Source organism: Pholcus phalangioides, unplaced genomic scaffold (assembly GCF_987345545.1).
Source record: "Pholcus phalangioides strain wild (caught in Gottingen) unplaced genomic scaffold, Ppha-v1.0 ptg000022l_1, whole genome shotgun sequence".
NCBI classification, from domain to species: Eukaryota; Metazoa; Arthropoda; class Arachnida; order Araneae; family Pholcidae; genus Pholcus; species Pholcus phalangioides.
In genome coordinates, this window is record NW_028301615.1 from 19,691,870 (window position 1) to 19,707,014 (window position 15,145).

Sequence of the window (15,145 nt, forward strand, 5' to 3'; positions counted from 1 at the left end):
ACCTGTATCTGATGCTTTTCCTTTTTTTTTCATTGCTTTGAAATGAGCTTTAAATCTAGATCATGTCCCAATCTATATCTATAGCATGACAATGGACTGAACAACAAGCCCACCCCCACAGCAGAGTATACCGAAAACAGTGACTTATGTCGTAAAAAAACAAAGTACAGTAAAAGCTCCCATAATGGTTACCTATGAACAACTGCCACATTTTCTTGGATCAGAATGCATTCCATCGGATTTACATTAAGATTAACCTCTAGTAAACTTTTCCCTGTCGTCTTCTTATCTGTCATAGGTCCTTGGCTGTACTTCTACTGTGATTTCAGGGTGAAATAATTGGGTTCTGAACTCCCAAAAGAAGAAGAAAACACTAATTTATTATCCAACATCCCCAACGAAACCATCACGTCTTTTCGGTAGAAACTTTCAGACTACTCTCATTTTTTGAATGTCCATTTTTCTCATTCTTTTCTTTCGCGACGACCACGCCTCCCAGCCCTTCTTCCCTCCTGAACCTTACATATCCTGTTTCTCACCCTTGAATGGCAAATAACATTTTTTCATCCAAGAGTTCATGGGGTGGTCCAGAGTTCTTCGCCACTAGCATACGCAAAGGATGACTTTTCCCTGCCCTGATTCCTTTAGCATGCCACTGTTGACGATTGAAGACTTAGCCATTTGGCTTCTGGCTTTCTCGGTCTTCGGCTGCCGGTTCGGAGCTCTGTTGATCCCTTTTTCAAATGGATGAGAAAACAATCGCCAGTCCAATTGCTTGGACTGAATTTCATGCCTAGACTGAAACGGTTCGGTGTTGATAGCCTCCTGTTGACAGGATGTCCATTGTCATATCTTTTCAAGTTCATCATCTTCAGCTGCAAGGTCTTGTGCTCAGACACAGACTTGTCCCGATTGGTCTTGTACAGGTCTGAGAGGAGAGGTGCTACCTTTACACCATTCTGAACAACATCGCCACCTTCTTCAGTGATCGCTCTCTGGCGTATTCATGGATCTTGTACTCGACGAGGGCAAACGTCATGTTCACCACATTCCCGTAGAGGCAGCGCTTCGTACATACATCTGGTATCTTAGATCCTCAATTGGCGACTACACTGTGCTCTGACATAAACTGCAACACGGACTCGGGTGCCACTTCTTCGAACACCATGTTGCAGGCTAGGATCATTTTAGTGCATCTGGTCTCCTTGGAAGCACGTATGGGCACAACTCGGCGCACTTTAGTACCTTCTCTATTGACTTGGAGTTTGTTCGATTTCCTGAGACAGTACAGAATGACCCTCCAGCCCTTGGTCAGGGTCTTGATCTTCCTAAAGGATGAGACCAACCTCAGACTGATGTAACCCTCCTTGTTTCTCCAAATGTGTTTCAGCAGGAAGTGGTTCTTCATGATGTTGAAGTCGGTGATGTAGCTCTCAACTTGAGCTATGATACTCTCTTCAAGTTCTATGTTAGGTATGTCAAAATTGCTGTTATTGCTGTGCTGTCATTGGACTTGGCCTTCTGTTTGGGATCAGCACCGGAATCAGCAGATGAGGTACACACATCACTCTTACGGCTTGGTTCATTGATCGGACTTAGAACTTGTAAATTTCCCAAGAAGGTGTTGTATGCCGTCAAACATATTAACATTTCATTTATCAAGCAACTCGACACTGCTCAAGTAATTAACATGTATCTGCGTTTGCCTTCGCTGATCTTCGTCATGCATATGTTCAGAAGGGCTATCTCGCTTTCACCAAATGCTGACTTGATCCTTATTCTCTCCTTACCTTCATTGTCGTTGATCTCAACCAAATCGGATCTAAGGACTGAGATCTGGTCTTCAGAATCGACTGTGTCTCTTATTATATTCTAACCACATTTCAAACTCATGGTCTGCGGTGTGTCAATGTTCGCACCAACACCAATTGCAGACACCATGATACATGTTGTTAGGATTGGGGTTTCTTCCATCATGTCCCTTTCTTCAGTCTGGACATTTCGTCTGGGCCCTGTTCAATGGCTTCTGCTGACCTCTTGTAATACAAAACCTTGCTACATAGCTGCCAAGCCTCCAGAATTTTAGCTTTATCTCTCGACCTCCCGAAAAGTTCTTAAATCTCCTGAATTTTTACGAAAATCACAAAAAATTCCTAATTGTCCTTAAAAATTCCCTACTGCATTTAAAAAGAATCCCAGCTTCTAAAAACAATTCCTAAGGAATTTCTTGTGGGGCAAAATGTTTTTTGCCTGTTTTTTTCTTTTTATAATGATGTCACACATCATAAATGGGGGGAATAGTGGGAAATTCCTTTTTTAAGGAAGGTGACAAGAAAAGTTATTTGTCTTATCGCGCAGGGAAATAGCTTAGCAGCCAATAGTCCTGAATAATAATTGAAGATTATAGTGACGCTCATGTGGTCAAAACTTCCTCTTTTGTTAAAGTTATGTACGTGTGATAAAACATGAATACTGATAAGCAAAAAAATATTTAATCAATTTTAAAGATACTTATTCCCTGATGAATTTCCTTTCATCAAACGTTTCAGAAAAAGGCAGACTTTTTCTTTTTGTACAAGTTGTGTTACGGACATAAACATCGGTCATGGTGAAAAGACTGACATCATCACCCACGTGAAATAAAAAAAACATCAAGCAAGTGTCGTAAAAAGTCAGTGTTCTTCAAAAATTAAAGTTTTTCCCCTTCATCTTCCGATGATTTGGGGTCATTCGTGCAGAATGTTTGTTCACATCATTTCTGATTGAACATAATATATATATTTTAGATCAACATTGAAGTTTTGGCCTCCAATTTCACTTGTTTTTTGCATAGGGATTTTATTCCCAAGGGTTTAACTTCCATGTGTGTAAAATCCCTATTTTATTTGGAAAAATCCCTTTTGTATTTATTTGGGAGTTGTTTTAGTATAATATACGGGTCCGCGTGAAAATGTCCCTAATTTTCATTTCAAAAGTTGGCAGCTATGTTGCTATATGGCCTTCTGCTCCATACGCATAACAAGTAACTGTGGTTTTCTCTCTCTGGTATTTGAACCCATTGTCGCCTTAGGCTGGAAGGACTCGCCCTGAAGTCTCTGGTTTCTGCTGTCTTTCCATTTCAGACTTTGAGGAACCAGTCTTGTGGTCCTTGTTATGTCACTAGAGAAGGGTGTCTTCAGAATCCTCTTTATATTATTAAACCTATCTAGTTTCTCTGATAGCTCACTTGGAGACACCATATCACACCATTCATCCATATAGCGTTCCTTAAATTCTGCTGGGATGTGTTTTTTCATTTGATCGGCGATGATTAAATCTCTAAGTTGCTCAAACGTCGTGTCTCCGAAAGCCAATGGCCACCCATCGAATTAGGTACAAGTCTAGTAGAAGTCTTTCCATGTGCCCTCTTGATTTTTGTGACATGAAGGAAACATCTGCCGAAACTTCTCTGGGGGTGAGTTTGAATCTTCTCAATAACAATTCTTTAACTTGATTATAGTCCTGTACCTTCTCTTCCTGCTCACGGGCAATGAGCAGGTTGCAGCAGCAGCAATAACTGGTTGATTTCATAGGGAAGAAGTTCCAAGAGCTCAGTTAACCAATCTTCCTATTCCAGGGCCATGCGACAAGCTTGCCGCTCGAACAGCACAAGGTATAGTCCACAGATCACAAGAAGAGCATCGCCTACGTCACATTAGACGATTCTATTATTTCCTTTTAGGTAAAGTGACTGCCCATCGAGAATAGCTCATTATCAACGGGGCTTTCCCATTTGGCATCTTTAGCACTATTTTGGCCTCCTAGAAATTTCACTAAAAGTGTCACGGCAGTGCTCTCGATACCGTCGTCATCACAGTGTTTTTGTTTCGTTAACACCGGCTGTTCGATAGTGCCTTCTTAAGGCATTGTTGCATTAGATTCACAAAAATAAGATCTGGTTGGAATTTTCCAAAATTTACGTGGTAGGGCCTCAGAAAAATCTCTTGGCCCGGGAAGGCCCGTGATGCTCTTAAGACGGCCCGGCTGCTCAAGCACTTACAGCACATTATTTTAATAAACAAATATATGTTTTTTTATTCCGCTGTATTGTAAACTCCAGCTTTTTTTTCAAAAATCAATTCCATGCATCAAGCTGAAACCGAACACTACATGTATAAAACATTTTCGACCATGGCTCCCAGAAGGATGGGGCTGACATGGACCGAGGAGAATTCTTATAATTTTCTTCTTTTTTTTTCCACACTAAATTTACTATGGACAGCCGGTGAGAAATCCCAGCCTAGGATCGCTGTTGCAGCATGAGAGGATCATGCTTCTGATGCCTGTAAGCATGGCGCTCCACATCTTGCAGCTGGGCTCTCAGGCTGGAATCTTCTACGGGTCACTCTGAAGTGAATTTATAGTATGAAAGAACACTATAGGGGAAGAACACTCCCTGGCCCCAGAGCTAGAGCCCTGTCAGCCAGTGCCGTCTTAAGGCATGGGCCCACCTAGGCACGGCCCAGGAGCCTCAAGCGAAGAGGGGCCTCACAAAAATGAGATCTGGTTGATATTTTCGAGAGTTTGTTTGGTAGGGCTTCAGAAAAACCAATTGGCCTGGGGCCCATGATACTCTCAAGACGGCCCTGCTGTCAGACCTGCCCTTGTGGGGAGGGGCATGCCCTTAAGGTGGCTACACATAATTGCAATCTTGACAAGCATGCATGTTCAATTTTTTTATTTGTCACCTCTTTGAAAAGCCCATGTGAGTAGCTTTTGTGGAGAAAGTAAAAAAGAAAAAAAAGAAAAAAAAGACGATGATGGCGTGATAAGAGAAGGTGAACAGAAAAAGAATGGCTAGTTGCTGGCAGGTGGCGTTCTCTTGCTGCAGTATAGTAAGTAAACCAAAGAAAATGCCATATAATTTACAGTAGTAATAAATTATTATTATTAAATTAATAATATATACTCCCTTTGTATTGAATTATTAACTTGGAAGTAATTTAACAGTTAATTTATTTTATTTAAATATTTTAGTAATTTAATTGATAATTTAAAGTAATTTTACTCCCCTTATTAAATTATCACTACTCCCCTTTAAACTTTTTTCTGTATTAAATATTTTAGTCCAAAATATTAAATTTAATAAAAATTAAAACATTTAATTTACTTTTAACAAACGCAACACAAAGTGCAGCTCACTGAGGCGTGAAGAATACCGACATACAGAGAGGACCGATTTGTGCCAAGACAGCCTTTATTGGCAACCCTGGATAATTTTTATCTTTTTCCTGCGTCGAAATGGACCCTTTCTAGAGAGGAGCGTTCCCGTAACTCTTCTCGTGATCTGAGGACTATACAGACTTATGTCTTTTTTCATCCTGAATTTTTGCATCATGTTCTGGAAATCCTGGCTATTGGTTCTGTTGCACCCAGCCTGATTATACTCCTTTCTTCTGGCTCCTGTCTCGATCCTCAGTTTTTTGAGTTCATGTTCCATCTCCCTTTCTCTGTGCCGCTCCTCCATCTCTTCTTTCCTATCACTTATCATTTTCAGCATCTCTCTGCATGTCACTTCATTGTATACTTCTTTCCTGTATGGCATTCAGTAATTGCATGAAATTGAACTCCGGTCAAACTTCTACCCCCAAGTTGGTGGCCATGGACTTCAGATCTTCCTTGTTCCCTTTTGCTAAATACGCCATCTTTATTTATCATCTCTATACTACCACACAATTCTTCTCTTCCCTAGGCAGGATTGCCCCTCTCAGCACCATAGTTGGGTTGACTTCACGAGAAAAAAAACAATGTGTGTGGGAGCTCGCCGCTGCTGTTATCCTTCTATACAAACCGGGGTTGTCCCACTGTGGCTAGGACACTGTTTTTCTAATTCACCTCACAGTATCGAGTCGTTGAAGCCACGGTCCTGTCGACTGTGCCAGCAAACTTTCCCTCGTCGTCATCTCGCGACGTCTACTTCTGCCATGCCTTCTTCCACTTTTTTCTCCTGAACCTCACACCTGAACAATGATTTCCACATAACTTCCTTGTTTTGGAAATTAAAGTGAAAAGAAAAATGAGAGAGAAGCATTTTTTTAATCACAAAATAATAATAACTCAAGATTAGCTTTAAGGAGTTTCCCTTTTCTTTAGCCCTTAGAAATAACCATGGGTTCGTTCCTACACCAGTGGGTTTTCAAAATGTTCGCGGATCCTGGATGTTTGTTAAAGAGATGTTAATGGGTGTGCTAGACACATTTCTGAAAGGACAAAGTAGAAATTAATGTTAGACTTTGGCAAGTGGCTATGTCACAGAACAAAAGCACTAATTGAAAATACTGCCATAGATAACAACAAAAAATAGTTGGTTGCATTGGAGGATGAATCTGATCTGAAGAATGCATATCCTAGGATACATGGATTACGGTGCAACTGTACACATTTTTCTTCATGAATTTTTTTAATGAAATTAACAATAAAAAATCACAAATAAAGTTCTCTGTGAAAATTTCTCACAGCTTCAATACAAAATAAATTTGTGCAACAAAACATCTTTTTCTAATTAATTATAGCATGGGCTGTTATAATTTTAAAGCAACCAAAAAATGCAATCCATATTTCAGAAATACTGAATCTCCCAGCAATGGCTACATTTGCTCTGTATCGTTAGTGGTGGTTGTTAGAAGGTTTCACTGTAACTTAAGTGAAGTGTATAAAACACTATTATGGGGGAATTTTTATAGTAGGATATTTGCAGTCGTCAGCCGAGGACTCGTTCCCAGAAGCAGAATGCTTTGCATTGTTCTCCAACAAGCCTATCAACAAAAATTTTTTTTCTTTTATTCTAAGTACTTTCTTTTAGGAGAATATTTCGCTGAGTGCAACTTCAATTAAGTATCTGTCATGATTATATAGCAATAAATTTCAATATACTTTAGGTATTCTCCTCTTCACAACGTCAAAATACCAGAATGTGAAAACGTGCAGTATCCTGCTGTCTTGTTGACTACGGCTGACCATGATGATCGAGTTGTTCCTTTACATTCTTTGAAATTTATTGCCGAATTACAATATAAACTTGGCAAGTGTCCAAAACAGGTGAGGCATATATATATCATGTATTATAGAGTTATACTCTAGCTGTATTTGATTCATTACTAAGTTTTGTTCCTTCGTGATTTTAGAGTTTTGCATTCATGTTGAATGAGCAATCAAATACACTTATACCGTGGCTAATGAAAGTAATTTGCCCTGGAATAGCATTTGTTCATTGAAACACAATGAAACACCCATAGGTTACTATAGAAAAGCTACTATATTTAAGCTTTTTTTTTAAAAAAAAGGCCGAAACTGACTTAACATTATGATGAACAGTTTCACAATTGGATAAATGAGAAATTATACGATGATTAGAAACTGAATATCTTATTTTACACCATGTTCACATTCCAGTCAGGTTAGTAAGTGTTCCCATGTGTGATATAGTCAGTTGATTCCTCTGTCTCATATATACAGATGGAAAAGATAAGTTCCTAGAGTTCTCCAGACCCTTGAGTTTGATGCTGAAAACAAAGAACATATGCAATGAAAGCATTAAGGGTAATGAATGTTTTTTTTTAAATGCATTTTTCTCTTAGCCTTTACATGAAATGGTTTGGAAACTTTTGGGAAAAAAGAGATGTACATCTGTGGAAAAGATTCAGAAGTGGGTATAAATTAATTGGGCTTATGAGTGAAATCAGTGTTAGGTTAGTATGTGCATCCATATCAACACTTAGAGCATCTGCATTCATTAGCCGAGGCTGAAAAACCAGAAAAAAAATCTTTAAGCCAAAAAAGCCTTTTTAACTGTTCATTAGACGAGATATCACTGTATTGTATTTTGTAAACTGAATTTATTGTTTTTTTAATTTTTGCTAATGCAAAAAAAAAAAAATCCCTGCCAGGTGAATGAGAATAGAGGCTTTTACTCCCCCTTGCCACACAGAGTTGCTTTATTTTATTTTATCACATTCATATTACATAAAAGTATTTTTCACATACCTATGTGGCAAAGGTTGGGTTAATGTTGGTTCAAATGTCTGTGTTCTAAGTGCTGTGAGAAATAGCAATTGGGAATTTAAACTGTTTCAATCTGAATACAGTGATACCTCGGCTAACAAAGACGATTCGTTCCGGAATCAGGTTTGTAAGCCGAAACATGATTTCCTATAGGCTTCTATGGGGAATTTTGTGATTTGTTCCAGCTTCTGCCAAAAATTTAAAGATAAGTTTTTTAAAAATAGCAAGGAATGCTATGAAAAAGACAAAAGCTAATCGATTAAAGGCTAAAATGAATAGAATTTCAGAAAGAGAAGTGTAGGTCTATCTAGGAAAAATATTGCGAGGTGGGCATGAGTCGAGCTCTGGTAACAGTAATTCTGGTTGGGTTGGTGTGAAAATTCAGCTCATGATGCAGCTATTTAATGTTAGCAGTGTGCATTCATATCAATGAAAATGTTCATCAGCCAAGGCAGAAAAATCACAAATTAAAAATCTTTGTTTGCCAATAAATTTAAGCCGATGAGTTCGTTAGCCAAGGTATTACTGTATAATTAGCTTTGAATACTTAAAATTACTACTGTGGGAGAAAATTATCATTTCATGTGGTATAGATTCATCCATTTTTTCCCCTTCTTTTCTATATGCCATTTTCATTTTGTAAAATATATTAAATAGTTAACTATTGAAACAGTGACCTGGGGCCCATAGACATTGCAATTAGCCATTATTAATTATTTCTGGTGGAAAAATTCTTGTAAAAAGAAAAAAAATTATCATTGTACTTCATTTATTTATCAAAATTGCTTCTGTTTCAGACAAATCCTCTGATGATACGTGTGGATGTGAAAAGTGGTCATGGTGGTGGTAAACCAACATCTAAAAGGGTAAAGACCAGTATTTACACTACTGGCCATCCAAAATGGAATACCTAGAATACATTGCACTATATGTTTGAAATTTTTACCAGAGAAAGTAAACATGTAGATGAGTAAATTGTCACAAAAATAAAAGGAAATGTGCTTTATTTCATGCTTCACAGGAAACTCATTCCATAAAAATATCGACCACAGACATTGAAAGTCAGTTGCATGACCAACTCAAATTTTCTTCAAATTTGGTACATGTAGTGTTCAGGTATGAAAATACTTAAAATTTCAATGACCTGCTCTGCATATTTGTAGACCTGCATGAATTTAAATTTTGTGACAAAAACAAACCATTGAAAAACCAAAAAAAAAAAACTGTTTTACAGCACAATGCATTCAAAGTGTTGCATTTTGGATGGCCAGCAAGTATATTTACAGATTCTGTACAATTTAAATGTTTGCGATTATATTTAAAAGTTTACTTGAGGGGAAAACTATTTCACAAATTAAATTTTAACTGCCGTTGTATGGTTCAACATGGCACTTTTTTCTCACAAGAGACAGTAAAAATAAATCAGTCATAGATTTTATGCTTTAAAAAAAATTTGCTGTTCATTGAAAATAATTTTGTCATTTATTAAAAGTTTCCTACTGTAATTTTGTGTATTTTAATACTGTAATTTCTTGATTCATTAGGATCGTTTTCTTTGATTTAAAATTTTGGTGGCATTGTCGATGTGCTACCAGAAGATGTTCATTGGTGAAATGAATTTGAGAATTTCTTCTCTATACTTGTCCCATCTAAATCAACAAATCCAACGGATTTTGTCATTTTCATTATATCATATTTCTAATTTGCAAGCCCATTTTCAAGAATAAAATCAAACAAACTTTTGCTAGCCGCAATTTCTAAAATTAAATTTTTAAAATTGTGTTATATTGAAATCGTGTAAAGCGGAAGCGAGGGATGCATGTACTTGACTTTTTGCTACTTACCAATGAAGTGGTATATATTGTGTTTTTCCTTTCGTAGATCGAGGAAGTCGTGGACATGTATTGCTTTATGATCAACAGCATGGATCTGAAATACATTGACTGATTTTCTCAACATTCAAAATTATTTGCAGCCTTGTCTGTAAGCACAAAGTTTTGTATTTTTCACTACTTTTTTTAGCATGATTTTCATTCATGATTATGTAAAATAATCAATTCATGTATGATGTGGCTCATTGCATAGTTAATAATATTGGTTTCGAATAAAAATAGTTTCTTGTAAACAATTGAAAAAGTGGTTTCATTTGTATAGAGAAAATCATTTATACTACTACTACATTCAAAAAGTTCAAAGACTATTTTATTATAGAAGAATGAATACAGATATAACCTGTTTATTTGTTCAGCCTTCTTTTGTCGCATCCTCCAGTGCCTTCATCGCTACTTGCTGCACTTCTTTGAAACCTGAGACCGCTGCCCATTAAGCAAATCTCTTCATTTGAGGAAGAAAAAGTCACATGGTGTAAGATCAGGAGAGAATAAACTGGTTGTGGAAGTGTCAGAATGTGTGATGTTTTGACAGGTAACTGACGTCTGGTGGAGCCTGTGAGTCCTTAAACGTCTGCATGATACAGTGAGACACCAGCGACTAGATCTTTGGAAGGCCAAGTCATGGGTGCTCCATCACGACAATGCGCTAGCTCACAGGTTCCCTCCTGGTGTCAGATTACCTGTCAAAACATCACATTCCAGTACCTCCACAACCAACTTCCTTACCTTGATGATGTCCCATGTGACTTTCCCCCCCCCCTTTTCCTTGAATAAAGAATTTGCTTAAGGGGCAACGATTCTCAGGTTCCGAAGAACTGCAGCAAGTAGTGACGAAGGCACTGGAGGATATGACAAAAGGAGACTTGCAATCCACATTTACATCTTTGTATGAACAATAGAAAAAATGCATAATTGCACAGAGTAGTGCACTTCAAAGGTAAAACCAAATAAACAGGTTCTATCTACATTCATTCTTCTGTAATAAAATAATTCTAGGAACTTGAATGTAGTAGTATGTGTATATACACACATGTGCTTGCTGATTTTTTTCTTTCATCCACATGCAAACTAGTTCCGACTACATTACCACTTCTCCTTTTGTTATGAAACAGGGCTTGACAAATCGCAAAAAAAATTTAGGAGCTGCGATTTTTTTTCCCAAGAAAAACAGATTCAAAAATAATGTTTCACCTTTTCTAGGAATAATGACATTTTTCCTACATTGATAGATAGACTCATATCAGGGGTGGGAAGTGACAAAGTCTATTTCGGAGCAGCAAAATTCAGGATTCTGAGCAATTTTGGAGCAGCGAAATTAACAAGAATATTTTCGTTAACCCTCAACCCTTTTCAAAATAAAACAACTGCACTGTCTTGTTATCAAACATCAGCTTGTGTTTTAGGCTTTTGACACCTTGTTTGAAAGAGCGGTTGTCATAAAAATTTTTGCACCCGCCTATTTAAGATGATTTTTGCTTACTGAGGGCACTATTTGCTGCTTTGAACAGCAGCACTTCAAATGAGCTAAAAATTTTTTTATGTTTTCAATTCTTTTATACGTGGAAAGAAATTGTTGCGAAATGGGAGAGAATTTTGTAAGAATCAACATGATGTTTGGCGATTCAGCTCTCATTATTTGGCGAGATTGGCGATTTAATGCCCGTTATTTAGCGATATTGATGATTTAACGCTCGTTATTCGACAGTTTCTAAATTAACATTCGTAATTCGGAGGACATGCGCTTTTTTTACTCCCGGAATGAAAATTTTTTTCACGAAATATCAGGGTTTAACACAATGACGATCGACTACAATAATTTCTGCTGTTTCCAGTGGCAATATTTTTTTAAATGGAAACTGACTCGCATTCGCACTTTAAAGCTGCAAGACATTGCAAACCATCTTCAGTTCCACGATCACAGACAGTATCGAGGTTTCAGCCCCTCATCGGGTTTTCCATCGCAACAAAGTAGTGGTGATTGTTCACAGTACACAACTGGTATTTAAAGGGAACTTCTCCCGATCACACACATGGCCACAGGAGTCAATCAGCTTCAAAATCATTGAGGTCAGCCAAATTTACATATATACTGCATTCAATATTGAAAGATTGTGACAAACGGAATCTGGCAACATGGATCGATGGCGGTGTCAAGGTAAATATACACTAAAATGACTAGATAAGGACTTCTCTGCCTGGATCTATGGATATGTTACACTGCATCAGGATTTGTGTCACATCTTGCCATACACAAAATTCCGGAGGCATGGCAGCAATCTTTGAGTATTCAATCAGCCTCAATTCACCAATCTTAATTGGTTTTGGTCGGGGGTACACAAATAGAATATAAAATTATGGCATAGCTGTCAAGTCTCCCAGATTTCCAATTCCATAAAGTTCTTGTATTTCCCGAATTCTAACCAAAAACGAAAAAATCCTAACTTTTTGGAGGGGAGAGAGAATTATTTCATAAAAGAATTTTTGCCAAGAAAAACTTAAACATCCAGCCAAAAAACTGATCATTCATCATTTTGGCCTGATGAGGATTTTTTTTTCACAGTGTTTATGATTATAGTATAGTAATGACAGTTAATTTAGCGAAAATTGGTGATGATTAGCCCATGAAGTCACATTTTTCTGAAGGTGAAAAATATCTTTCATTTTCATTTCTGAGAAATCCTTTCTATATTAATTTTTTTTGTAAGGAATTCAGATCTGGTTGAAGATCTCCCTAATTCTAATGTTCCAAAGTTGGCAGCGAGGACGCTGGGTCCAACCCCACCTGGTGGGTGACCACAGTGATGGTCAGCTGAAGTTAGTTTTCTGTGGTGTACAAATGCGTGCAGATCTCGCTGCAGTGAGCAATGGGCCTAAAAGATTACAATCATTACACGACACTCATAGTTAGAAAAATCGGCGGGAGAGAGATGATATGGTTCAATGGGCCATGGACAAAAAAAACACCACATGCGGCAGATGTGTCGACCTGGACTACCAATGCCATTATTCAGTTAGGATTGACTATCTTTGGAAGTTTCCTGATACAGGGTTGCCCTTGCCAAAATACATCCCTTCCTCCCATACAGGGATTTTTTAAAATAATTTTAAAACTCAATTAAAATCCATTGAAAAAATGAAGACATTTTTGATACACAGAAAAAGGGAAACGTTTGTTTATTGCTTACAAAATATATTATTTTTATCACAGTACTGGCTCGTAGAAAAATTGTTTTCCTATATTATATAATGATAAGTGCCACCATCATCGCTATATGTGAAATACACATAAACAGAACATACAATGCAAAATTATCAATCTTCACACCGAACAAATCTGTCGAAAAGTTTATTTGCTTCTCTGAGATCGTAATCGGAAATATTTCGGGGACACTTTCTTGAAATAGTTTCGGATGCTGATAATGACATCCGCATTTTTGTTGGAGATGGCGTTGCTGGTGTTTCATGTATCGTACAAAGAGATCTCCCTCTGAATCTTCTTGCTGACGGACTGGGCCAACTAATGTGAAAAGAAATATAGCAAAATTAAAATATATAGCACTTGTAATGAATACGTTATAAGCAGCTTTTATAAAATGGTAACGCCATAATTTTATTCATTTCAATGATCTGGAATATACACTGAGTGGCCACTTTACCTGACAGTTTTAATTACATGAGCTTTGGCATCACACTGTTTTTTTTTTTTCGGGCATCCCTCGCTTTATTGAGATTTCACCATAATAGGATTTTGAAAAGTTGATTTTAGAAATTGAGACCTGCAAAATTTGACATGCAGTTCAATTTTTAGCCCTGAAAATGGGCTTGTGCAAACTTGTGAGGTGTAGTATAATTAAAATTAAAAAATCTGTTGAATATTTGTCAATGTAGATTTATTTATTTATACAATGTTGGTGGCCCCTGTAGGCCTGCCTATACAAGAGAATGCTTTTGAATGTGACATAGATATTGTTTAATATTGTCAAAAAAACTAGTGATAGCTGGGGAGTTTGTTCCATTCACCAATGGTACTAGGAAAGAAACTATTTAAAGCAGTCAGTAGAAGCAAAAATAGGTTTTATTTTAAGGGAATGGTCGAGACTTCCGGAGATGTGGGATGGTTAGGCTAGAATACTAGAAGTATTAAGTTAAGATGACCATGGTAAATCCTATAAAACAGGGTTAGTTGAGAAATAAGATAAAGAGCAGAGGGGGAGAAGATTTTAAGTTAGGGCACAGAAACAAAAGGTGACGAGCAGTCGAACATAAAACTGATTTATTTTGGATTGATTTGAATTTGTCTATATTACTGGAGATGTAGGGGTCCCAGATTTCAGCAGCATAGGAAAGTAAGGGAGAAATATAAGTTTGGCAGCAGAGTAGTCTGATATCTTGTATGGAATGTTTAAGGTTGCGGCGAAGGAAGAAAAATTTGTTGAGACAATTCTCTGGAAGACATAATCAACATGTTTGTTTCAACGTGGGTCAGCTGAGATCATGTCGTTGAGGTATTTAATTTGAGAAACTTGGGATATGTTTACATTGTTGATTGAGTAAAAGTAATCCAGAAGAAGTAATTTACGGGTAACTCACATGAGAATTGTTTTTGAAATATTGATAGGCATCTGCCATAATGAACACCAGTCAGAGATGGAAGCCTGATTATGTTGGAGAAGTTCTTGGAAGACTATTGGTGAATGATGCGATAAATTAAGCAGCTATCTATAAAGAATCTAGTGGTGCAGTTGAGGGATTTGGGGAGGTCATTAATGTAAAATAAGAATGATAACATGGAGAGGACCAATCCCTGAGGGGTACCAGACTTTACAGAGGCGGATGGGGAGTTATGATCTTTAAAATGGACAAACACTAGTTACAATATTTTAGGAAAGCCTCCACCCATTTTAGCAATTGTATGTTGAGATCCATGAAGTTTGTCATGGAGAATTTTATTGTAAGCTTTAGAGAAATCTAGGAAAATAATATCAGTTTGTAGGTTTTATCAATGACTCCTGAGAGTTTGTAGATGAAGAGGGCCAGTTGAGAGGGATTTTCTGAAGCCATGTTGATTGGAGAAAACGAAAAGTTGATGGAGTTTATTTAAGTGGGCACAGATTTCTTTTGCTACAATGGGTTCGAAGATTTTACAACGGGAAGAGGTGATTGCTATTGGCCTAAAGTTAAGGGAATTGGAAAGTGGACCCGAATTTGTGAAT

The 15,145-nt window shown here is 37.3% G+C and overlaps 2 protein-coding genes across 2 annotated transcripts in view; one reads left to right on the forward strand and one right to left on the reverse strand.

The window, feature by feature from the left end:
• Positions 1-10,176, forward strand: part of LOC149069959 (prolyl endopeptidase-like) — a 49,160-nt gene extending 38,984 nt beyond the window's left edge. The window contains exons 17-19 of the mRNA XM_089249981.1: positions 6,918-7,077; positions 8,838-8,906; positions 9,922-10,176. Coding sequence (XP_089106107.1) covers positions 6,918-7,077; positions 8,838-8,906; positions 9,922-9,987 — 295 coding nt within the window. The 3' untranslated portion in view covers positions 9,988-10,176. The remainder of the gene's footprint in view (positions 1-6,917; positions 7,078-8,837; positions 8,907-9,921) is intronic.
• A 2,903-nt stretch (positions 10,177-13,079) lies between these two features.
• The window catches only part of Ankle2 (ankyrin repeat and LEM domain-containing protein 2), a 30,663-nt gene continuing 28,597 nt past the window's right edge, over positions 13,080-15,145 (reverse strand). Inside the window, exon 13 of the mRNA XM_089249569.1 lies at positions 13,080-13,449. Coding sequence (XP_089105695.1) covers positions 13,245-13,449 — 205 coding nt within the window. The 3' untranslated portion in view covers positions 13,080-13,244. The remainder of the gene's footprint in view (positions 13,450-15,145) is intronic.